The 25,346-nt window shown below is 41.3% G+C and overlaps 1 protein-coding gene across 1 annotated transcript in view; it reads right to left on the bottom strand.

The window, feature by feature from the left end:
* LOC102791739 (ADAMTS-like protein 1) overlaps window positions 1-11,879 on the bottom strand; it is a 100,412-nt gene extending 88,533 nt beyond the window's left edge. Inside the window, exon 1 of the mRNA XM_035912849.2 lies at window positions 11,608-11,879. Within this exon, the coding sequence (XP_035768742.2) occupies window positions 11,608-11,664 (57 nt within the window). The 5' untranslated portion in view covers window positions 11,665-11,879. The remainder of the gene's footprint in view (window positions 1-11,607) is intronic.
* Window positions 11,880-25,346: the final 13,467 nt, after the last annotated feature.

Genomic DNA, 25,346 nt, shown 5'->3' on the forward strand with positions numbered 1-25,346 from the left:
CTCTCCCTATTTTGGAGATTTATTCCAGCTACATTATCCAATTTTTCACCGTGGAAGTTTTAAGTCGAGGCCCATTTGTCTTGAGTGCTGAAGTAAAAAAAAAAACGTTGAGAAATGTCAATCTCACAGGCAAGCCGTTTAGAGTACATAATTACAGAGTAACACACGTTATCATTTGTGCTCTTTATATAAAGACGACTTAATTCTGGTTTGAAGACTTCAAGATTGCAGCATTTGCAGTGCAAGCAGAAGGCTGCAATCAGTCTGTTGTGATGCTTATATTTAATGGATGTGCAGTTAACATATGTGTTAAACCTTGTTTATCCATTACTGCACAGGGTTCAAAGTGCAAGGATTTACACAACCAACAAGGCACTAAAATAAAACATCAGCAAAGTCATTGCCCTGGTTTGCAAATTGAAAAAAATGATCTTCGTCAAAAATGAATGTTTTAAATGTTTCTTTCTCCTTGCTCCACCTCTCCACTGTGTCTTATTAAATTCAGCTTTTGTATAATCTTGCTGACAGACAGACTATAAACAAACTGACAGACAGACAAATGGCCTGGCTCTTGTCTTGGCAGAGGAACAATGCATGTTTGCATTAATGCAGTTTCATTGTAGTGATAAATGATGTTGATTTTATTGGGAGGCAGACACAGAAACTTATTGAATTTGTCATTGGGACTAGCTGTAGCTACAGTTATTCCCCAAACATGCATCTACAAACAAAATAACAGTAATTTTATATACTTTGGACGAGAGATGCCACGTGCAGCATGACATTGCTGCATCTGCAGTTTTTTACTGACTAAAGGAGAATTATTTGTATTGGTTTGGCTGCACTGTAAAAAATGTTATATTATATTATTAAAATGCAACGGCAACCACTAAAAAATGGATCAAAAGTCTGGAAAAGCAGTACTTGTTCATAAGAATGATTCTACTGTTCTCAGACCAAAACGCCCTGAAGCAGGGACGTTTTTTCATTTTTCTTTTCTTTTGATTTATTCTTCCCTTTTCCCAACAAGTCCTCTCATATGCCCACTACAGGGCAGCGGTAATAATTATAATACTTTTACATTTACTAAAGTTATCTGTAACATCATATATGAAATCTGAGATAAACTGTGGAAAATGCAGAACTGAGAGTTTTCCATGTCATCAAAATGTTTTTCAAGTGAAAATGAGCCGGTAAATTATTTCTTTACATCACTAAGATGTTCCTGATGTTGTTTAAGAGATTAGGATATGCTTTTTCTTTAAGCAAGTGAAAATTCATGCACATTTTAAACATGTTGATAAGCCTTTCTTTCATTACAGCTGCTTGCAGATAGAGTCACAATAAAAATGTGCCGGAAATGTTTGGAGATTGTAAACTTAACTCTCAAGTAAAACTTCTAATTACACCATGAATCGCTCTGACCTAAGTAATCCTATCTAAAAAAAAACTGCTGTTCTGTGTTTATCAAACATTCATACTGTGCATATTTGGCACAGACTTGGTTTCCTCTGATCATGTAATGATTTGCCCGTAACGATTACTTTCTCATGATGATAGAACAGTTTGTACCTGTTGTGCAAAGAGCTGCAGTCGCATTCCTGCTGCGCCCTCCTGCCAATCACCATCAGTTTCATCAGTTTTGTTCAGCTGATGACTAAGACGAAACACATGAGTGGATCTTGCTTGCTCTTTACAAGCAAAGCCAGCCCTTTTTTTTTTTAAGTTAAAACAACAAGCCATCTCTTTGTCAGTCAGCCTTCAGAAAGCCTCTCCCTAATTCCATCTTCCATTAACGAAATAAGTCAACATTAACGCTCACTACGGGCAGAATGCCCCATTATTCAACATTTTAATGGCATGATTTCCTGGTGTTTTATCAAAATCCATTAAGCTCATGCAGTGTGCACCTGGACTAAATATTGGATGAAATACTGAGTCTGACAGATGAACAGAAAGACGTATCCCTGCAGTCATTTAAAACGGCAGCTGTTTTATCAAAAGAATCGTGGCTTTTTCTTGGGGTTAGTGAGATGAATAGCTGATTTTACTGAGCTCCCACTTGAAGTAAAACTTTATGACCTACGATAAGGTAATTTACATATAAAACAAGAAAAATAATGGATTCTTATTATGGTCTTTAGCCATAAAACCAAGTCAGGTTAGGACAGAGAAAATATTGCAAGGGCAAGCAAGGCAGAAGTGCTTGCCCAGTGACTACTGGAATAGACCCCAATTAAAATTTACCAAAAAGCAATTTCTCTACTTACAGCTCCAATGGTGTTCTGGCTCTAAAAAAGATGTATTATTGGATGCTACACCTGGCTCTCTCCCTAAAAGCTAGCTTGAAACTTTTTCAGTGCAAAAAGGGGAGGACGTCCCAGCAGTTCACTAAGATGCAGGAGACGCTCACCACTCGTGCTTTTTTGAGTCAGTAAACAAAAAAAATTCCAGCTAATTACTAGTCCGAGTCAGTTGGTCAAATTTTTTAGTTGATAGGCTAACCAAACAAATATTAACCTCCTAGGACCTGGTGTCCACATATGTGGACATCACATTTTGTGTTATTTAGACCAAAATACTCAATTTTGCTCTACAAGGGCCTGATACGAGGACATTATACTGCTACTGTTCTATCGAAATTTAAATGAATATCCTCATATGTGGCTCTTATTTTTCTTAGAAAAAAAAACAAGCCCCAGTGAACAGAAGAGAATTGAGGTAAAACAGCTAAACTCATGGTGTTTTGTCCCTTACAGTTACAGAACGTTATTTTGTTCCAATCAAAACCATAAAACCCTAATTCAGAAATATCTCAAACTAAAGCTACAGTATATCTATTGTCAGCCAAATTAAGTATGTAGATGTTTCTTGGAGTGGCTGCATTAGAGGTCTGAGAAATTTGACTACAGCAGCTCAACAACCAACATGGCATACCATATAAAAACAGTAGGTTCTTTTTTTTCTTTTTTTTCACCAACTTTCATGTTTAAAGCTTGAGCGTTTAACTGAAATCATGCACACTTAACAGATTTTAGTATGCATGTGCTATAATAATCCCCTTTTTTTACAGCTTCAGTGGCTCCAGCATCTGTCAGTAGCTGCAGCTAGGAGGCTACAGCCTCCTCTCACGTCAAAAAAATTAGAAAAAAGTAAAGCATGATTGGAATATATTGCTCACAAAAGGTGTTCGGTGTAGTTCTTATGTTGAAACTTTTGGTATTTTCAGAGATCATTAGAAATGGGCTGGTGCATTGCAGTCTTCTCCAAAATTAGATTAAATGATCTAATCATTTAATAATTTTAAATAGTTACAATTATTTAATATGGGTAAATATTAGTCATTTATATCAATTTAAATTAATTTAACCTAATAAGGCTCGGAGCCACAGAGTGCACTCCATGGTCTGTGGCAAATTTCATTAATGTAGCGATAAAGCTGCCTCCCACTCCCACCACGCCATGACCAATCGATTAGTTTAAGAGTAGGTACGATTTCAGTCGACAGCTGTTATTTAAACTGTGATCTGACATTTCTTCAATGTGTTTTTTCCCCAAATACTGTAGAGTTTTACATCTTCAGGCCTCTAACTGTTTTAATTATTACATTTAGTAACCGGTGAAATTTGCTGTCAGCTGTCCTTCTTTTAAGAGACAGTTTATCTTTTCATTTCAGAAAATACTTTAATGGCTTATGTTTTTGAAATGTTGATGTCATTTATCAGGTTTCTTCCAGACTTACAGCTCCAGAGTGTGTTGAGACACCTTGTCAATAACTCTCAGCAGCACAATCAACATGAAGAAAGACATACCAGTCGGTTTCACCTGAACTTTACTATCAGGTACTTTACAAACTTCCTGCTTGTGCCTCCGATTGTCCATCGATCCATCTGTCTCATATCTGCATTCAGCTTAAAATATCTGAACTCACAGATTCCTTCGCATTGAGCTGAGACCAGTATCTCTCATATCATCTACGTGGCTTCACAGGCCACCTGGTCACCACAATCCCAACTATTCCAGCTATGAAGCAATTCGTGTTGAGATGAGAGAAGAAGCTGTACCGATAACGCGAAAGACTTAGAGTTATGCCCTGCCGAGGTGAAGGAGGAGTTGGGAGAATGAAGGCTGAATGACATGTTCAATGTCAAATGTGCACTTTTCCAGGTCATGGTTGCCAAATGCTTTTCAAGCTGCATACCTGTCATCAGGGAGGCAGGGGGAGTGCTGAGAGGATGACAGATGCAAACAAGACAGGGGTATGTGAGACTGCATTTTTGCCCAAGGTACAAGTTGCCCCACTGAGATCCCAGCATGGATGATGTCACTACACAGAGGTATGCTGGGACAAAAATCCCCAGTAACATGTCAAATGTAGCACCGGGAGGAGACAAACGTCATCTGAAATCTGGTGGCTGGTGAATTCAAAGCTCGTAGTAATGAGTTCATTCTTTGGTTAACGCTTTAGCCTGATATCCAACAGTATGACTTAAACCGAATATTGCATGTTTATAACAAATATGAAAAATGTTCCGCCTAAACTGTTCTTAAACTCCTGAGCTTGACGGACACTTCAACCATTCAGACTCTTAGCAACAGCGTGTAAACACACTCACGATGGACACATGCGCCAAGACCACACAGATTTCCCAGGTGGGAGGTTCTCAGAGGGCAGACCTAGGCCTCTTTATAGGGGCTATAAGCCACAGTCACAACATCTGCGATGTGTGACTGTTCACCCCAGCATGATTTGTGTGTGTTTCTGTGTGCATGTGTGCGAGTGTGAGCGCATTTTGTAGAGGGCACTGTGGCATAGGTAATCCCTGCAGAAGCCTGGGAACGAGGAATTTGGATGGACTTTTGGCTCCAATGGTCACAAAAGTCACAAGACTGCACACACCGACACCTAAAAACCTTTGGGTAAAATGTGCTTTTTTCAAATGTAAGGTTTCCTTTTTAACTTATATTTATACATAAACATTTCGTGTGTTTTTTTTACCAGCTTAAGCTAGCAATATATAAGCTTTTAGCCTTAAAAGTCACATTTTACTCAGTTTTTATCCAAAAGTTTATCCAAAAACCATGAAAATCCTTCTGTGTGTTTTTCAGTTCATATATAACAAGGAAAAAAGAAACTCTAGAAGCAATGCACTAAAAGCTAGAAGCTAACATGGAATTGCATGATGCCATAAATGCTATAACAATTGAGGAATATTAAGTTGCAATGAATGACTTTTATTGTATATGTGTCTCATTTTTAGCTGAACGTATGACACAAATGCATGCGCATTTACACAAAGACCCACAAGAGCACTATGGATGATTACATGCTCCTCAATCTGCTTCTGTGGACGTATGCATTGTAATCCTAATAGCACATCATTTGTAATGGGGTCTCTAGTGTTTAGTCGTAGCCGCCCAGCGTTTACTCAAAGCACATGTGGCCAGGGGGGGAAACAGATGTGAGAACCCCAGGAAGCATCATTAGCTTCACAAACATTCACCGTAGCCAGCCGTGGAGACCCTGTCAGACAGCAGCGCTGCAGACCTTAAGTCAGTCATGTTTCCACTGGATTTAGCTGTCCGCTCATTCTTTTCCCTTTACTGCTAACATTTCTCACACTCGTATGCAGCCTCCCTTTTCCCTCCTCCCAAAAATGAGCGAGCTAAGCTAAGATAACTGGTTTACTATTTGTTTTTCAGGCTAGTCGGCCACTCGGTAGATCAGGAGTTGCTGCATCTTAGATCTTTAATATTTATGTTTTCCTTTCCTACTTTTATGCTGGTAGCTTTGTTATACATCATTGCTGTTTGGCCTTTTGCTCTCCGTGCATGCTTCATGCAACTCTTCCTGTCTCACTCCATCAATAACACACTTTCCCCCCCATTTCATCAGACATCTGCATGTCTGTGTGTGTCCCTTTCTCTACTTGCTATCGATTAAATCTACATCAGTATCACTCCATTAATAGTAGACTTCTATGTATCTTCTAGCGTGCCAGTCACCTTCCACCTCAATGCCTCCAAGTCTGTGACAGTTTTGTTTTATTTTACAGCATTTTTTGTTAGACCCTGCTTTCCTTGACAATTCTGGTTTTTTTTTCTGGTGAACTGGTGTAGGCTTTGGCTTTGACCTGTATGGCAACGTGTTTTTTCCCCCTTTGGCGTTGTACTTACTAAAATTTATATTGTTTTTCTCATCTTCCCGTTCTTGACCTTTTTGCCTCTATAACCCTCCCCCCTTTCTAATGTCTATCTCTCTCCTGACAGTCCTCCCCACCACTGCTTCAACTCTCAAACCCATGCTCACACCTCCTACCTGTGCCTCCCTTCTAATTAGGCATCATGAGAGGGATTCGAGTGCTGCTTCTCCCCTCTCGTTAGCACCACTCCCCGGCACTCCTGCTGCAATCCCACCCCGGGGCTGTGTCTGAGGTCAAGGCCGGGGCAAAGCAGAACAGGCTCGATGCATGTGCTCGAGGCAAGGCTGAGCCGAGCTGCTCGGCTGCAAGCTTCTGCTTCGGCTTTTGTGATCAGCTGCATGTGAAAAATGTGCAGGCCAGATGATGCACGGACGGTCTCGGCTGCTGCAAATGAAGTTTGCGCTGGCGTCCAGGAACACACAACAGGATAAAACAACAACTCTCAATCACGCTGATGGCGGGGACGTGGGTTTACTACAGATGGAGCCGAAGATGTTTCATCAGAGGAAGAGAATGCCAGAGGCTCGGCTTTCAAGCTTGGCAATGACAAATAAACCTCATGATGAAGGAACAAATACATTCACAAGGGGCTCCAGAGGAAACAGAAGGGGATAGAGGGCAGCCACCTGCAAAATCACCATAAGGCTCGACTATCCCAAATGGGCGTGGGAGCCACAGAGGATATAACTGCTGAAGTGGACACAGAAGGTCCCTCTGCTGTAATGTTGCCATCTACTGGCAGCTTTTTATCAAAGCATGACAGCGCCATGACTTTAAATCAGAGTTCTGCAGTGTGCAGGATTTTTAGAAGCACATGAAACCACAAGATCTCATTATTCTTTTTCATAATGTAGTCTGAACAACATGTCCTGTTGTATGCACTTTGGCACAGCAGCGTGCAACACAATTCCAGAGAGTTATGCCATTTGCTGGCACAGCCCACTTTGGGCACTCAGTCACAGCTTGTTATTAGAGCTCAGCATCAAGCAATCGAAAGGTAAACAACACAATCAAGTGCTGCAAGATTTTGGAGGGAAAACAGCAAAAAAGCCATATTTTCCTTTCTCCATCTTTTCTTTTATCAACTCCTGATGTGAAAGCAGTAGTTTGCCATTCTTGAAAATCTGCCAATTCACATTCTTGCGCAGAGTTGGAGAAGATTCACAGAAGTTCTGTACTGTAAATGCAAAACAAAGAACGGGAGCGGTTAGCTTAGCTTGGATTTTTACACTTTGATTTTTATACAGCTAAATAAATAAGATAAGACTATTACTGAGTGAGCTTTAAAGGATTTTGATGGCAGAATTTATTAGCCCTGGACAAAATATGACTAGCTGTTTCCTGTCTTGCAGGAAGCTAAGCTAAGCTAATTTCCTGCTAACCTGAAAGTTTAATTATTAGCAATATAGCTAGATTTCTTGGCAAGAAAGCAAATTAGAGATTTCTTAAGCTGACCTGAATGCATCAAAGCTTTGACCAATTCCATGTTAATTCTTTCTAAATTACTGAAATTAGTATTTTTTTTTAATGGTAGGCACTTCCAAAGACACCTTAAACAGAGCATGAATGCCCCAGTCGAAATATTCAGTTCTCCACGAAACTTTGAGGTCTATATTATTCTTTTTCGGACAACCTTAGACAGTTTCCATGAATTTCCAAATATTCCTCTGAATAGAAATTAAAGAGAAAATCATTCTGTCAGATTTTGTTTACTTTCCAATCATGACTTGGATTGCAAGGAACAAGAAAAGTTGTCTTTGATAAAATTCCTCTCAGAACCTAATTTCGGATTTTTACTCGTGCCAGTGATGTCACATATTGGTTTTCATTTTGAAGCCTCGTCTTGAGTATTCTGATTTTTGCCAGATTCATTTTTTGTAGCCAGATCCCAAGTCAGATTTTTATATGATTGAGAACCTGTGACATTGGACACCTACACAGTAGTCACTTGTCAATAGCAGCATCCTGAACTATACCCCACTGAATCATGTTGTAAAAAATATGACTAGACCCTAAAATTGAAACCATAAACTAACAGCATCGTCATTTTCTCATAGACCGACTTCCCGCCCCTGCTGACCATTAAAATCTATGAAGATTTAAGCTATTTGTGCACTGCCTTCTCAGATCTGGAGACTCTGTCCCTTGTTTATATACAGTCTATGTCCATGCCAAGTTTGTAAAATCTCTGATTGTGAGCTTTTTCAAAAACTTTTCTTACTCCTAGATTATTCCTGTTCAGTACAAAATGACCTGCCATTTTCAGAAAGAGGCAAAAGAAAAATTTAATGTTGGAGATATAAGCTTTACTAAAGCTTAGTTATCCAAATACTGTTGAAAAGGAGCTTTCTTAGGGATTCAACAGCCAGTAGGAGCTGCCATCACCAGTTCTGTTCTGCAGAACTTTTCCTTCATTGGCCCACTGAGAAAACTCTGAAGCTACTTCCTTTTGGCCTGGCTTTATAGGGATGCAAGTCTGTTCTCTGGTTTTCCAGAACTGGAAGAGCTGCATGCTGGCACACCTGAGTAGGACACACAGGAAACACTGCTACCATGCCAGGAACACTAATAGCGCTGCATGAAAAGTGAAACATTTTGTGGGTATCTTGGCAATTTATACAAACATGAGTACCAGTGAATTTTGCCCTTGGACTGTAAGAAACTGTGTGCACACACACGCGCGCGCACACACACACACGCACACCCACACACACTAAACAATCCTCAGTCCCACTCCACAGATTAAGCCCAGATGGGAACAATGAGATGAGTATGAGGGCTTTTGCAGTGTAACTGAAAACACTTGGTCTTGTTAACGCACTCCAAAAACTTGCTCTATCCATCCATCACTGGCCAGATGTTCTCTGAAGCTTTTTCCTTTACTCCTCAAGAGGGCCCAATCCCTCTCGAAATTAATTCACTTCCCATTCCACTTGCGTCCACAACAAAGGTACTCATGAAAGCTAATTGCATAGTTTGAGGTCTTTATGATCAAGCGATCGAGCTGAGGAGCGTGTTTCAGAGAACAAGCGATGTTGTTGTTGACGGACGCTCACTTGGGACCATTTGCACGTCGTGACCCCACTTAATCCAGGCCATTAGGCCCCAAAGCTTCCCAATCCTGAGGACTTCAACGCACTCTGCTCCCTGCATTAGGACTCTGAGAGGGACCATTTCCTTGAGTAAACATCAAAATCGGTTGCTTTTGTGGCTAATTTCCTTCTGAATTCCAGCTTAGCAATTAGAGGAAAGGCATGTGGTGAAGTGAGTGTGGCAGCCCCAACACTCTGAAGTCTGATTTATATCCATCAGTTCTTACAAGCCATACTCCACATAAACTCACCAGTTCAATAGAGCTGTCACAGTAACAGGCTCTTTGTGTTTCTGTGTTTTATTTGCATCTTTATTTAGAAAAAAAATCACTTCATTTTGTGTTTGAAGAAAGCAGATTTTTTTTTAAGTGCTAATATTCCCTGTGAATGGGAGAGTGATCCCAGCAACATCTATAACTGATAGATAGATAGATAGATAGATAGATAGATAGATAGATAGATAGATAGATAGATAGATAGATAGATAGATAGATAGATAGATATAGAGATATAGAGATATAGATATAAAACAGAACTGAGAATCCACAGACCTGTGTCAGCGTGTGCCCTGAGTTTGAAAAGTGACTACTAAGGAGTTCAAAGCGGAAAGACAAAGAGCCAAAACGAACAAAAATGAAAGCGTACAAGAAGGATTTGCTCTGCTCCATATCCCTGCCAGGTTACAGGCACTAACATTCAGAGATGCCAGTGTGTCTTTTAAGGGCACAGCCTCATGCACGCACCGTCGTTTAATTCCCCATCCAGGAAAAGTGTTTCTGGAAGGTTCCACTTTTCTGCACAAATCAGGGGAAATGAGCGAAAGCAACAAGACCCTCCAAGAAATGCTCAAGGTATGTCATTATGTCACCCACAAAGGAAGGTCTATTCCATTTAGGGTTGGAGCCACAGGCCATTTGGCCCACACACACACAAATTGCACCCGCACAACTTTCAGCAGCCAAGCACACAAACACGGTCTCATTCCTTTGCCAAATTGTAATGCAGAAACTTTGACCCGAGAGCACACATGAAAAGAAAATGCCACGGCAAAACAGGGACCCTTGGAGGACGCACTTGTTGACCTCTGGCCCCACGAAGCAAGGCACTGCATCACTTCGCGGTGTGTGTTAACAGATAGGTGTCCGGTGCAGACTTGCTCGGGCCTAGAACAGATGGAAAGATTTGTCATCTGCTGACCACTTGAGCAAAATAATCTCTTGAGTCATTTTTCAGTCTGGTTTTGTGATGGAGACACCAAATAATCAAACCACCAACACTTGCAACACAGAAGTCAGTGTGAGCATCATCCAAGACATTTTTTGGGCGTTACCATCGGCAGGTCATCGAGCTGAAAGCAACCAGCTGTAAGTAACATTCATTACAGAGTCATTCCTGTTTGACGTATGAGTTTGTGCTGATTCCAACATATATGAATCAGTTAATATTAAACAGGGATAATTTATCAGAAGATAAACCCTCTGTAGCCTCACAGTCAGGTCTGCAGACCTGTAAAGTCCCGAGCTCTCCTTCGTTGCTTGAAAATCACTGATTATAATGTGGACATACTCAGCAGGACTGTGTAGCAGCCAGGGTGCCTAAATCCCAAATCACCTTGAAGTGCTATTAGCACCTGTTGTGGTCATTTACACACCCTGACAGCCCCCCCCTCTCTGTTTGGCCCTAAAAATCTGTCTGCACACCAAACAACTGCTTTGTGCACCACGTTAAAACTCCCCGCTGTGCAGAAAGAATCAGCTTTTACACAAACCTGCCTCACAAGACTGATGCATACATATAAAGGGACTGTATGAGTACATGTGCGGAATATGTTAGTAGTAATTATTGCACATTGATTTTTTTCCAAAACACCATCAATCTTTTTCTTAATTTCTAACTTCCTGGTGGAGTGTATTTTATTATATTCTACACCCATCAATCAGCGGCCTCATTTCTTGCAAACAATAGCTGCTTTAGACAAACGGCATCACCAGATGATGAATAGTTTTGGCTTCTGGGGAGGGGGGGGGGGAGCAAAGTACTGACAGGCATGGGCACCAGCTATGAGCCATGTATGAATCTGTACCTCAAAGCACTCTTGTAATAAATTTGAAACGACAGATCAATCATGTTTCTACATAGGCTGACTTTTCCTTTAGAAACAGAGGGCAGGCCAAACTGAAAGCAACAGGTGTCTCGTTTCCTTCCCAATAAATTGACTTAAATGCGCTGAAACCGAAGCGGTGCGCCTTCTCCCCTCATGTTAAATGACAGGATCCATAAGTTGTTCGCGTGAAGACACCACCGCGGCTTACCTTCGCACAGACAGCGAGGAGAACCAAGCTAGTCGTCCACAAACAGCTCCCACTCATCACGGACGCAAAGAAACTCTTAAGTAATTTCAAAGCGTTGATAGACGGCTCTGATCGCCCGCTCTATGTCCCAGCCTGCCCCAGTCACTCGGGGAGAAAGAGGTCCGCTCGTCTCTCGGCGCTGCGCTCCGGCTCCAGTTTCCAGGAGAGCGAGAGAGGAAAAAGGTAAAAGTCAGCCAAGAGCGGACGGAGACAGCATGACAGTCCACGGTCGCTTCCAGATATTTTGTTCCCCCGGCAAACACGTTGCTGCTAAATTTATGTTTGCATACCAGGCGTGCGTCAGGAAAAGGGTCTCACCCACCTTACATTCTTAAAGAAACACACTCCCGGGTCGTTACGCGCCGATGTGCAGCTCAGCGCAAGACGCGTGCAAAGCTGAAGTGATGCTTTTATGGCTGTGCGTTGTGGCTGACTTTCACCGAATGGATGACTTGCATTAGATCATTTGTACTAAGCTGTTTCCCCCCTCACTGTTTACCTGTACTCAGAAGTGCTTGTATTGAAACTTAAACCAATGACTAAATAGATCATGCGCACAGTCATTCAACAGGGGACTCAACCTTCACGCTGAAAACTTTAACTCCAGCTTCTTTTCAACGTTAATCCTAATTTCAAGGCCGTGTACATATTCAGTCACGGGTTTTGGAAAGGTTGACCTCAGTTCAGGGACAACTTCAAACCCACAAAGACTTTTTAGACACACGGTTGCTTCATTGTAGCGGAGCACTAACAGCTCGTTTGTTACATGAGGGGTTGGAATGTTTGCTGCTTTTTAATTATTCAAAGAAATGAGTCACCCTGAAGGTAGAAGAGCACAACAGAGGTCCACCCCTCTTTCTTAAACCCCACAGATCCACAGGCTCAAGCTGGAACGTCTTGTGCGCCGGTTAGGGATTGTGCCTCCTTTATCACAGCTTTAGATTTAGTCACAAGTATGAAATGCATTAGTCTTTCAAGTTAGGCATCCCATGCTGCCAACCATGTGCCATTTAAGGTCAGGAAGAGTTTTATCTAAATCAGGCTCTGCTTAAGAACTGAGATCAACCAGATGGAATGAGACGTTCATGGCCCTGGCCTTTGCTGGCATATGATTGAAATCTGAGGTTGTTTCTGGTTTAGCCTGATGAGACCCATGTCATTGCTTTAATGAATCATTTAAAGTGGGTCATATTTTTTGTGGAATTTGATATTGGTCTGTTGTATCCTTGGACATGAACATCACATACTTTCTTAATGTGTGTTCAACCTGGGGTCGGATGTTAACCCAAACAGATAAAATTCAATATGGACCAGGCGAACAGCTAAATCACTGTGGAGGGCATTTTGACGTCATTTTAAATGTTTTTCTTTTTTCTTACTGACTCAGAAAAGAGCCGCAAAGTGTTCCACTTCAACAAAGAAGGAATTTTGTTTTATAATTGATGGCTCGGGCTTGCAACTCCTCTTCCGTTTGATCCCGTACCTTCATTAAAATGAGAGACACTCTCGTCCTTTGAAGCCTAGCCCACAGTGGTGGGGCATTAAGGCTCGCTTGTCGCTTTTGAAGATGTCCAGGGCCACCGTAATAACAACGTTCCTAGAAAATGTCATCTGTCCTCAGCCGAGCTTGAAAGAAATGCCCCTAGAGGCAAAAAATAGCACAGGTATGTATGGTATGAGCTACCTGAATTGCTGCCTGACACGCAGGCTTAAATTCAGCTTAATCTCTATTAAAACACCGAGCACAAGAATGTAAATGTTTATTTCCAAAGGAGAATGAGAGAAGGGGAGGGGGGAGGTCTTTACCTGAAGACTGTGGTGAGAGTTGAAATCATTTCCTTCTCCACCTCAGGGTTAAATGATCATCCTTAATAGCTGCTTGAAACTGTAATCCTACCTGCTCATGTCTTACAAAGAGGAAAGACTCCAGGGCGTCCCGATGAACTCTGACCACCCCTCCTGGTACCCGAAGAGCAGCGCAGACACCCCACAAAGTCAGACCAAGTGGCAGATAATGCTCGGAGACATGAATAGTTTACATTCACTGTGACTGGCGGTGCATGGCTAAGCTGCGTCCTCATGTTACTCTCATTGATGGACACATTCACTGGGATCCCTTGCTCAAAGCTCCCATCAGCAGAGTTGCAAAATCACTGCCTTGGGGCGCAAATGTATTTTTAGAGGCTGTACATGCTTCAAAAAGGCATCTGTAAGTTGTTTGCTCAGCAGATCTTACAGGACTTCTCTGTGTGGGAAGACAAATAAGAGGCCGAAGCAACAGCTAATCACAGTCATTTAGCTGGGATCTTTTGTTTGAATGCAACGATGTCCTGAATGCTCAGTGACACTTTTTTTTCTTGCTTCTGGGCGTTTTTAGAAGCGCCTATTACGCCCCATGAACATGCAGCAGAAAATGGGGCCACAGTATGTACAGTACATGTATGTGTGGGGTTTTCCTGGCTAAACACACTCAGAGAAGGTCAGCACTCAGCATATGACTAACCCGGTTGTCTCACTTTAGCTGACTCCAACCTTTAGGTCAGTGATATTTGGCCGGAGAGTCAAAGAGCTGCGTTTCACATGTGTTCAAAGAGAGGGGAGGGAATTTGCCAGATACCATGGAAAAAATATGCCCCTCACAGGACACCAGATTTTGCGTTAAAGAGGTAGCAAGCAGATTTTTAAAGCTTTCTATTTTTCCACCAAAGCAATCATGTTTTGGAAGTATAGTATATGTTTTACTGATCTTCAACGAGGGGGATTAGACAAGACAGCCGACACCTTTTTGCTATTTACAGGAGGCATCATATAGTAAATTTAGCGGCTTTAAGCTGGTAGCAGGGCTGTCTCCTAAAGTGGTAAAACCTTTTTTTAAGTAGCCTGTGACTATGATTATTACTTACTAGACAAGATAAGAGCAGAATCAACCTAAAAACTTCCCAAAATGTCAAACTTCTGCATCACAGAGCACATAAACTCATGTTTTGTGGCTCCTGGTTTCCAAACCCCCCTCTGCACGCAGTTTAACGCCACTTGGTTGTCTCATCAATCCTGATTGCCTTTATGGCTCCGTGGAATTTGGCACGCTATCGGTCCGTGTGTGTTTGTACGTGTGTGTGCTCATGCTTGAGACTCCAAAGGAAACGAAAGCCGTTGCCACTGCTGGGCCTCAGCGTCCCGGGAATGCCGGGCCCGCTAAGGGTAAAGTAACCTGTCTGTCTGTCCGTCTGTCTGTCAGGAAAGATCTGTTTCAGACTGCAGGCGTTGACTTCCATCGGGCATGTTGTGTCCACTGCATGCTGTCTGAGGGCATCATGCCACAAACAACCAGTCAGAAATGTTGACAGTGGGCAAAACCCTCTTTGCGCTGCAGCCAGTGATCAGTCAGCCTGCCTAGAAACTGAGGATGTTGTTGTTTTCCTCTCTCTTTCTTTCTCTTTAAGGAAGTGTCTAACTACATACAAATCTTGGCTTATGGCCGAAGCTAAATATGATGCTTGATGAATAGTAAAAAAATTTGCTTGAACAGCTTAGTGATGAATAACGTTGGCTGGCGTACAATAAGATTAGGGCACCATACCGCATACATCCAGAATATCCAGTTTTCTGATGAAAGCAGTAACCTGTGATACAGTATCTGATATGTCCTCATCAGATTTTCCATGGATATTACAGCTCAGCAAACACAATCAAGCAGCTATTAGAAAAGAGACAGGGCAGCAGAAAATGACATTTCTGGTGTAGATGAGTCTATTGTTACAGGAAATCTGCTACAGCCCCGATGCTGGCAGGAGATATGAATTGTGTTATTTAGGGCAAATAGGATGAAATATCTATGGGGAATGGGAAAATAAGTGGAAAAGCATATTTTCACCTTCTCTTTTGTCTTTGTGATAATTTGCCTCGTTTTAGCGCTCTAAAACCCAGGCACTGATTTTACTCATGCTGCTTTTAGAAAGCCTCTGCCTGGCAACAGCTTTCTCTGTTCATCTATCCATTTTACACCCATGAATCTGTTGTTTAAAACACTTATTTAAGTCTTGGTTGTTGGGTGTTAACCTTGCTATTGTTGGGTTAGACACAGGGCACATACTTTTATATATATAAACAGTGCAAGAATACCGCTAACAATTTCATCATACCCATATCATTTTAATTTGTAATTATAAACCACACTTTGCAGTTTTTCACCTTTAAAAAAAAATTAAACAATAAAAGTTTAAAAACATTCATCACTGAATAAAATGGGGTAAAACTACGACTTCCAGTTAGTATACATGGCATGAATATGGTTATAAAAGTACCTGTAAACACTAGAACGTCCTCAAAGTGGCAGCTACGGGCTACATTAGTAACTTTACATCATAAAATATACAAAAGTTCAGAACAAACAGAGGAACTGAAAAATCGCATTGGTAGCTTTCAGAGACCTGGATACAGTGAGATCGGTGAGTAGCCAAAACGCAGTTGAAACACAGTTGCAGCAGTAATTATGTTGTGTAGACAGCCAGTCTACCTCTTATCAGCGCTGCAGTAACTATCCTCTGCCATGGCCACTGCAGTGCACTACTCCACCATATTAGCTTTGAAAAGCAGACGGGGCTGTGCCTTTCGACTTGGCACATGAGATATCAATGGGAATTAGAGTTTGTGTGACACTGTGCTACGTCATCCTCTGTGCACAGAGTCCAAGCCAAGACACCTTCCTTTGCATTCAGCACAAAAGTGCCAGCTTAAACTTCACTGAAGGTGAAAAGAATACTGACAAATATGAAGACTTTTGATGGTAACATGGATACCTCAAATATAAAGAAACACTGGCTGGCAAGGTGACTCCAATAATCCCCCAGAATAGCAGAATATTCTAGCATGGCAACGACACCCTGCCAAAATCAGAGAGAGCTTCTGAAGACGAAAAAATCTTGAAAACTATGAATTTGGTCAGTTACGTTGTCTGACATGAATCCTATAAGACACCTATGTAAACACAAAGTAAATATAAGGCCTCCAGAACATAAAGGATGGCAGAACATGCCTCCAGAAATGCGTGCACTATCAAGATCCTCAGTGATGAGGAGGATGGAGTCTGTCATTATAAACACGGGGGACATATCAAGTACAGAAAAAAAGAAAGATTAGATCTCAGAGATGAAATGTATACTGACCTTGTTGTTGGGCCGTCTTACTGCTGTGGAGCGCCACCAAGAGAAACCAAACCCCTCCATTCAGCTTGGAGATAACATTTAAGGAATTTACTTTAATGTATGCACAAAAGCAAATTACATCAAAAGTCTGTTTCCTTCTAGGATTAACTTATAACCTTACCCTACTGTCATGGTCCTGGGCCGTGTTGGCCCAGTATTCTTGGTTTTCGTGTGTTTTGTATTTTGTTCTTTATTTATGCCGTGGTTCCTAGGTTCTGTTAAGATGTTCCTTATTTGATTACCCTCTGTGTATCTGTGAGCCCTCGTTTCCCCTCCTTGTGTTTTATTCCATGTTTTCCCCAGCCCGTTATGTCTGTGCTCTCCCCGTGCTCTCTCCTCCTGTCTGAACCTGTGTACTTCCTGTTTTACTTTGACAGTCTCCCGTCAGTGTTGCGTTTACTCCTGCCGTGTCTTGTTATGATTATCAGTGTCACCTGTGTTCCCCGTGTGCTCCCACTTCCCTCATTAACCCCCTGTGTATTTATGTCTGCGTCTCCCTCATTCATGGCTGTGTGTTTCTCCGTGCAATATGTTGTAGTTTCCAGTTTAGTTTGTATTGTTTTTCTTTTCGGCAATAAAGCTGTGTTTTGAGTTCAATCCTGCCTCCGTGAGCTTGCGTTTGGGTCCTCATCCTGCCTGCACACAGCCGCAACCATGACACCTACAGGTTAAAGCCTTTTGAATAAGTCTCTAACCTGTCATCTGTAGAGTAAAGAACAAATTGTACTACATCTCTAATACGCGCTTGGCAAATTTGCCTAAAGGGAAATGTGGGGGTCTCACTGGGAGACTCTCTTTAACTTTGGAAAGTGATAGTATTAATACTGTACTACCAAAATGTTGCAGTGATACAGCTGAGAGTCTGCGGCGTTGGGATATGCGGGGATTCAGGCAGCTATACAAGCCCGATTCAAAGAGATGTTGCAACATCGCAAGCGTGGGCTGAGGAAGGCTGAATCAGAGCAGCTTTGAGAATGAGCCTTAGAGCTTTAAATGTTTGGCTTTAACCTTTGGATGATTTTTTTTTTATCTATCTGGATTTAGCTACTGACTCATTAAAATCAGTTAAAAATGAATGGTGTTCACTTATACGTGATAGCCGGGTGAAAAAAATCGAACTTACTAAATATAGTTTTGCAGCAATTTCTAGAAACACATGAAAGAAATGAACACTGAGGCTCCATCTTTGACCGCATATAAAGAGACCTCATTTTGCTTTTGTTTCCTTGTTTAATAAACTTTTACATCTTCCCCTTATTAAAGTATGAATCATCTTAGTTAGATGCACTTACTAATTAGTCAGGTGTTTTGCACTGCTTTCAGGGCATGCCAGTAAACATATGTGCTTGATATTGTGTCAGAACATCAACATTCGCATGACTCATCTCTTTTATTTCCTGGAATACACATATATATATATTTTTAAAAGGAGTTATGAATGGCAAACACTGATGCTCGTGCAACACTTCAGCACTGCAGGCCAAGGACCTCACAGTGTCCTGTGCTGCTCAGCACAGCGCTGGCTACCAACAGAGACCACCTGAACAGAGGGCTGGTTGGGTGCATGGCTTCTGCTGACGACGTATGTGTGAGAGAGGAAAAGAAAGGCAGAGAAGGAGAGGCGGATGACAGACAGCTTGGCCTGGCTGTCAGCTGCCACTCGGTTCCCATTATGACTCCTCTCGTGTCCAAACCTCGTTCTCTCTGGTTTCTTCAGCTTTCTGCACGCCTCAGGTACTGCTTTGGAGGCCAGCTGACAGAGAGACTGCAAAGGAAAAGCCTGGAGAGAAAGCAGAAATGAAGCAAGGGCCCATTTCCCACGTTGTTCTTGGCTCCCGTCTGCCTCCGAAGACTTAAGAGAACACTTCCAAAACAAAGAGATTGTCTGTGTAGGTGCCCAAATAGCCAGCCCACGCATGTATGCACACTTGCACACAGACAGAGACGTACTCACTCTCTGGGACGTAAAAAAATGTTTTTCTAATTCCTTCTAAGTGCCTATTTAAGCAGCTGTTTTCTGTAAACACTGGCCCGGACGGCACAGCGAGGACATTGGGTTTTAGATCATTCTCAATTATATTATAATTACGAGGACTCGCCGTGGTTGTCAGCTACGGCACCCAGAAAATATATCTGTGAATCGCTCCCCCTTTGCCAGCACAAACAGCCGGCCTGCTAATCCCAGCACGGCTCTGTGAAAATGCTCTGTGATGGGATACTGTTGAAACATGGTGGGGTCATGTGGGACCGTGTTGGAGCCACACGAGGGACAAGCCTCATTGTCTGACCTGCCATCTGACCCATTCAAAGTATGTGCTTATTGACCAGCTCTGCAATTATATCTGTGCCTCACAGGTCAACAACCACAGCAATAGTCTCCCAACTATGAAATGTGAGACCTCTTTTCCCCCCTCTTCTCTCTGAGAAAATCATTACTGAAAATCATCATTAAGGTGGGAGAAGTGGGGGTCCGGGTGGGGCCCTGCCTGAATGCAGAGGTTATAAAGTTCAAAAACCAGGCTGCAAATATTGACCTTTTCTCACATTTTACTTTAACTGTGTAGTTTTGGCCACACAATGGGAAATGTAGAGGGTTTATTTAGATGTCCTATCTAATGAAGCAGAGTCATTATTTGAGGATCACATCTGACAGGTGCGCAGAGCCCTGCTTAATAAGAAACTTGCCCAGAATGTTGCAGTAAATCAGCAGTCGCTGCCCTGCTAAACGCATACTGTCCGTGCAGATCCGCTGCTTATTAAAGGCTGAAGTAATGGTTATTTCAAGATGGCAGGCATCATTTTGTTAAAATGTCATTTATTTCTGCATGCGGGACCTCTCCGGCTCCGGGGCTGGTTTGAAGCTGGAAAGCAGATCCAAATTTAGCAGCAGGGCTACAAAAGTTTATGTAGCTATTTCTGCCCCAGATGGAGAGGTTCTCCTGTAAATTCACTCAGCAAGAGTAAGGACAATATTTAGTCCACCTCTACTTGATCGAGATGACGACAGCTCTGTTCGGGGAATGTCTTTTGTGTATGTGTGTGTGTGTTTGCCTGTAACAATAAGTATTAGGTTGCCATTTTTGCACATTTAAGAGAAGACTGTAATTCTAAACAGAGCAAAAGTGGTATGCTTTAACCTGACTCAACACAAGCAGCAATAAAAGATAATGGGTGCCTTTTAGCAAACAGCTGCATGACTGAGGTATAATGTCCGAAAATAGACTAGAAGTGACCTAAACACATGTAGAAATTGCTATTCTTTTTTTTAAAAAAAACCCAAAACATTAGCCTAAAGCTGCTAATCTTTTTATATGGAGAGAGGACAGTGGTGACAACCTACCTATGATTGTGGAATAAAACATACTGATTGGTTTGCTGTCATTTTCTTCTGCTGCCTTTTCAGCACCAAACAGCAGATGATAGCATTTAGCAGCTAACAGATTGGGGGGCCCTCAAAAAGAATAGAAATCAACAGAGAGAAGGCTGAATATTGAATATAATTAATTTAAAATATATATAATTGGGGTTATTTATGTCCTTTCATCCTTGAAATAAAACTCTTAAAAATGTTCGTGTTGGTTAGCATCTGTTGGAAATTGAAGGTTGAGGGATAATCTGCTGTATTTTCAAGCAGTTTCTGCTGCCCCCAAGTGGCCAAACAGGAAGCCAGCAGCCTATAACTACATAATCAAGGCCTTTGTTCTAATATGAAATGTTTTTCAACGGTGATTTCCGGAACTCTATCATTTTTTCCCTTTTACTTTATTAAAGTATTTTTACTGAAACAAAATTATGTCCTAGACTAAAAAAAAAAGATTATATCCCCTAAATACCAGATTCCATTAAATTCTATATTTTACATTGTTATTATGTTACAAAACATGTGATTAAATTATTTAAAGTCAGCATTTTAGGTCTAAATATTTTTGAGTGCACAGGAAATAATAATTAATATCAAATTCCAAAGTGTACCTGGGGAGTAAAAAAGAGCACAGTCACTATAGGAGCAAAACATGCATTAAAAACAAGGTGTTTACGGGTCAGTCTGGGGAACTCAGTCATTTGAAATTCAAAGCTTGCAATATGTATTTAAAGAACCCACAGTGCACTGTCTGATTGACAGCAGCAGACACCTATTGGCTGGCACTGTCTGGCAGAAGGTGTATTTAAATTGGCTGCTGTGCTCGAGTGTAGAGTGAACCAAAGCATACCACTACACCAAAGACATGTCACTTCCTTTCTCCTTTGCTTTAAAGCACCATCTCTGCCTCTTTCCCTTGTGATCTAAAGAGCATTAAAGTTCACCCACTCTCCCTCTTTTCTTCCTGTCTGTACTCTTTCTTCACGCAGCGCCTCTAGCTGTGTGTGATCTGGAGGTGTGACACTTTCCCAGTAGCCCACAGGTATCTGTTACCCAGCCAGGAGTCTTGGCATGCTGCCCGCAGCCCTACCTGTCTCTGAGGGCACAATAGAGGGATCCCATGTGAGGATCTCCAGTCTCCTCCTGCCAGACTCTGTCCCCTCTCTGCCACAATTGATTGTTCTTTTCATGTCAGCTGAGAGAAGCAGCAGACTCGGCTCATTACCAGCTCTTCCCTCTCAAGCTATCAGCATGTCTGTTGAATACCTGGGGTTTCAAATGGCTAATATGTATTCATCTAATTGTACTTCCTGATAAGCAGAAGAACATGGATGGATGGATGGATGGATGGATGGATCCAAAATATGAGTACAGAATTCTGGTGCTTATGGTGCCAAATCACAGCAGGCCCATCACTGTTTTGGCCAGGAATTGGGGGGCGGGGTTCTCCCAAACCAAAAAAAGGGACTTTAGCCCACAGAAATTATGTGTAATATATGTATAAAACTAAATAATGTACAGCAAACTAAACATTGAAACGATTTGGGGAAAGGCAAGAAACAGAAGCACCACAGTGTTTAGTTTGAGTGTTAATTTTGCCTACATTGGTGCCATCTAGTGGACTTAACCTGTAAGTACCATCAAGTGTGAGATACTAGAGTTGTGTCAGGAATGGGGATAAATCACATGGTAATTTGGGGATTTTAATTATATTATTTTCCATGTTGGAATAATACATATGCATACATGTTAAATGACTTATAAAATACAAGATCTGAGTACAAAGGTTATTTTGGATTTTCTCTAATCCACACAGTATACATGCAGGGTGATAAATACACCTCAACAAGTTGCATCTCACCCAGATATTTGGTAGCAATCGACAAGTTTCTAGAAAAATTATAGCTGGATTCTTGGCAGAATTGGTAGAGTTCATTTAAATTGATTGTTTTACTGGCTCAGACCCAGCTTTTAAACGTAGTCCACAAATTTTAAATAGGATTGAGCTTTGGGCTGTGGGAAGACTGTTCCCAAAGCTAGATGTGAGTTTTCTTTACCGATCCCAAAAGCAGTTTTTATGTATGTTTGGGATTATTGTCCTGCCACTTAGTTGTGTCCAAGTTTCACCATCTAGCTGCTCTTTTTCTTATCCATGAAGAACAGCAGAGAAGCTGTTAACAGATCAAAGGCAAAAAGCAGGCACACAGCCACAAACGTTCACTTCCTGTTACTATTTACTAGGAGCAGTTTGCTCCTCGAGTTTCAGCGTCAGTTCATTCACACTCTCTTTCCATCTTCCTTGAACATTTCATCAACATTTCCAACATGAGGCGCTTCTGTTGTGAAATCCTGTCTGTACTGAGAGTGGACAGTTTCCCCTTCAAGCCTGCAAGAGAGTCAGGAGATTTTTTTAAAGGGGTAAAGTTAGGACATTGAACCAGAATAACCCTGCATTCTGAATTACACAAGCTGGCGTGGTGTGAACATCCTGATCAGCTGAACTGGGACTTTAAAGACTCAGTATTTCAGATAAAGCATACTTTTTTCTGCTTTAAAGAGTGTGTAGTTCATGTATGGTACAGGCAGCTTCATGAGTTGGTTCATTGCAGTGACTTAAAGTAATCATAATATAAACTACATATAAACAAGTATCCTCACAAAAGAGTATGACTCCTAATACTCAAGATGACTTTCAAAATAAAATTACTCCATAAGAAACTGAAAGTCATTTTTATAGTAGATATGGGAAATATGATTATTATACTACAGTAGCAGAAACAAATTGTGTACAAAATATTAAGTGCATTGCTTTTTTGTGTAATACATTTTATTCTAAATAAACAGAGTGGTACACTCCATGAGTAAACTGTACTTTTTAAAAAGTGTAGATTTTGGGTTTTCTTAAAAAAATAAATCATCCAACAAACATAATACAACTTCAAACAGTGTTCTGGTGCTGGTGATGAGCCAGCATTGAATTCATTTGGATACAGCATTAACCCTTTGAACCCTAATGCACCTTTACATGCTATGACATCACAGTGAGCCAAAGATTACACCTCCGCAAACCTTAAGTATAGATTTCATCATGTCACGCTGATGATTCTTGGTTGTACTTTGAGTGCCATAAAATTGGGCAATCACCTGAACATGACGTGTTCAATTAAAAATGATCTGATCAATGTCCAGTGCAACGTGGTATCTGAATGTAGGTGGGAGTGTGCAACTAAACCCAATATGTGACACATTTTCAATAGATTGTCAGTTATTCAGTTTTTCTTATATAGTTATTCTGTAAAGCTTTGATCTTATTGTCCTTTATGCAGAATCTTGCTGTTTCCTGTAGCCAACATTTATTTGATCATATGGGTCCATTTAAAATGCATGAAGGCTGATAAATAGGCCCTATGGGTCCATCTGCTGAATCCAGGGTCCCAGTGTATTAACCAGCTGAGGAATCTGAGCTAAGCCCATGTTTCCTCATCTGGCCTCCAAATGTGTTGCATCCAACAAAACTGCATTAACACTCAATTCACATTCTAATAACACGTACCAAAATAGAAATAAGCATTGACACTGGCAAGCAAATCCGAACCAGAGCCACACATCTGGCTCCGATGAGCGACTGGCAAACGCAGGCCTGTTTATCTGCTGGTGGACCACTGACGTACGGCGCTGTTCAAGCCTTTACAACAGTCAGAAATCAATTAAGAGAGGTTACGTGTGGGTCAAATGTCTTGCAGTCATTTTTAAGAAATCCCCTAATCTTTCTTAGACGTTGCATGAGAGCAAATACACAGCTGGCCTCCCTGCATTGTGAGAAAATACTTTGACGGTGAATTAAAAAGGCCCTGGAGTGACTTTTTTTTTTTTTTTTAACTTCAACTCAATCTTCATTTTAACAATCACTGGGTAATAAAGACTGTGAAACTGTGAAATGACTTACAATTTGGGGGGTTTATGTAGCATCACACTAACAAACAGCTGATGAACATTAGGAACACTAGTTTTTCCCATGTGGTGACAAAAACCAGTCTGCTGTGAAAATGGCCTCAGTTTTTTTAATACATAACTCAAACGTGCATTGTGTGGTTTGTATATACACTCTAACTCCACAAACTGAAATCCTGTTTGTCCCTTCAGGCTTCTGCCAGTAGTTACTGTCCCCACACTGAATGATAAGATAATGTTTTGCTTTCAACAACAAAATACAAACATTTATTTACTGCATGAAACATAATGATACTTAGGTGTGTGTGTATGGACTCATTTGGCCATATTTCATCCTGTATTGCCAATTATTTTCCTTTAATCTCAGTGCATTGGCGAACTGTTGCAGGTCCCATGTAGATGATGTGGGTTTGAGCTAATCAAGCCGGCTCACATAGATCCCGAAAAACGTGCCAAGTCTGAGCCTGCGCAAGACTGATTTACTGCACTCAGACCCCAAAGGGTCTCCAAAAGCCAACAGCTACAATATTTTTCATCAGGTTGGCTTTGTGATAATTGGAAATGATTAATTAAATAGACGTTTGCTGGGAAGCGTAACCGCTAAAGCAAAATATCATGTAATATAATAGGGAATCGTAGAAGGGCCAAATACTATTTTTAAAATGACAGTTTTACCTGTAATGTTGCAGTTGGTATTATATTTAAAGGATTCACATGACCAAAACAAACAGTTTGGATTTTTTTAAATTACCACAAACTACCAGGAACAACAGCCTTCTGGACCACTGACTGTTATGATGATTTATACAAAATATAATTTAAAAGGCAGTACGTTGTCATTTGTGTATTGTACTTGGAGACTGTAGGGGAAAAGGTCAAGAGGCTTTGATGTATTTCCTTTTCCTAGGACCCATGGTAAAGAAGTGCAGCTATATTAGGTGTAGACTACTCACACTTTGGAGCCACTGTTTCTGCTGTTGTATTAAAAAATATGTACATTTTAAAAAGTGTCGTCACTGAACTTGAATGGCTGCTGAAAGGAGATGAAACCATGGGCTGAACTGTGTCACCGCCTGTTCATGTGACAGCTGATTTCAGAGGAATTCCCCGACCAAACCTTTACCCCTTTTACCTTTACCCTACAAGCAGTAGCGACGCTACGTCACAGCGCTTGGCTAGATCTC

This window comes from Neolamprologus brichardi, chromosome 3, assembly GCF_056152115.1.
Source record: "Neolamprologus brichardi isolate AB-2024 chromosome 3, ASM5615211v1, whole genome shotgun sequence".
NCBI classification, from domain to species: domain Eukaryota; kingdom Metazoa; phylum Chordata; class Actinopteri; order Cichliformes; family Cichlidae; genus Neolamprologus; species Neolamprologus brichardi.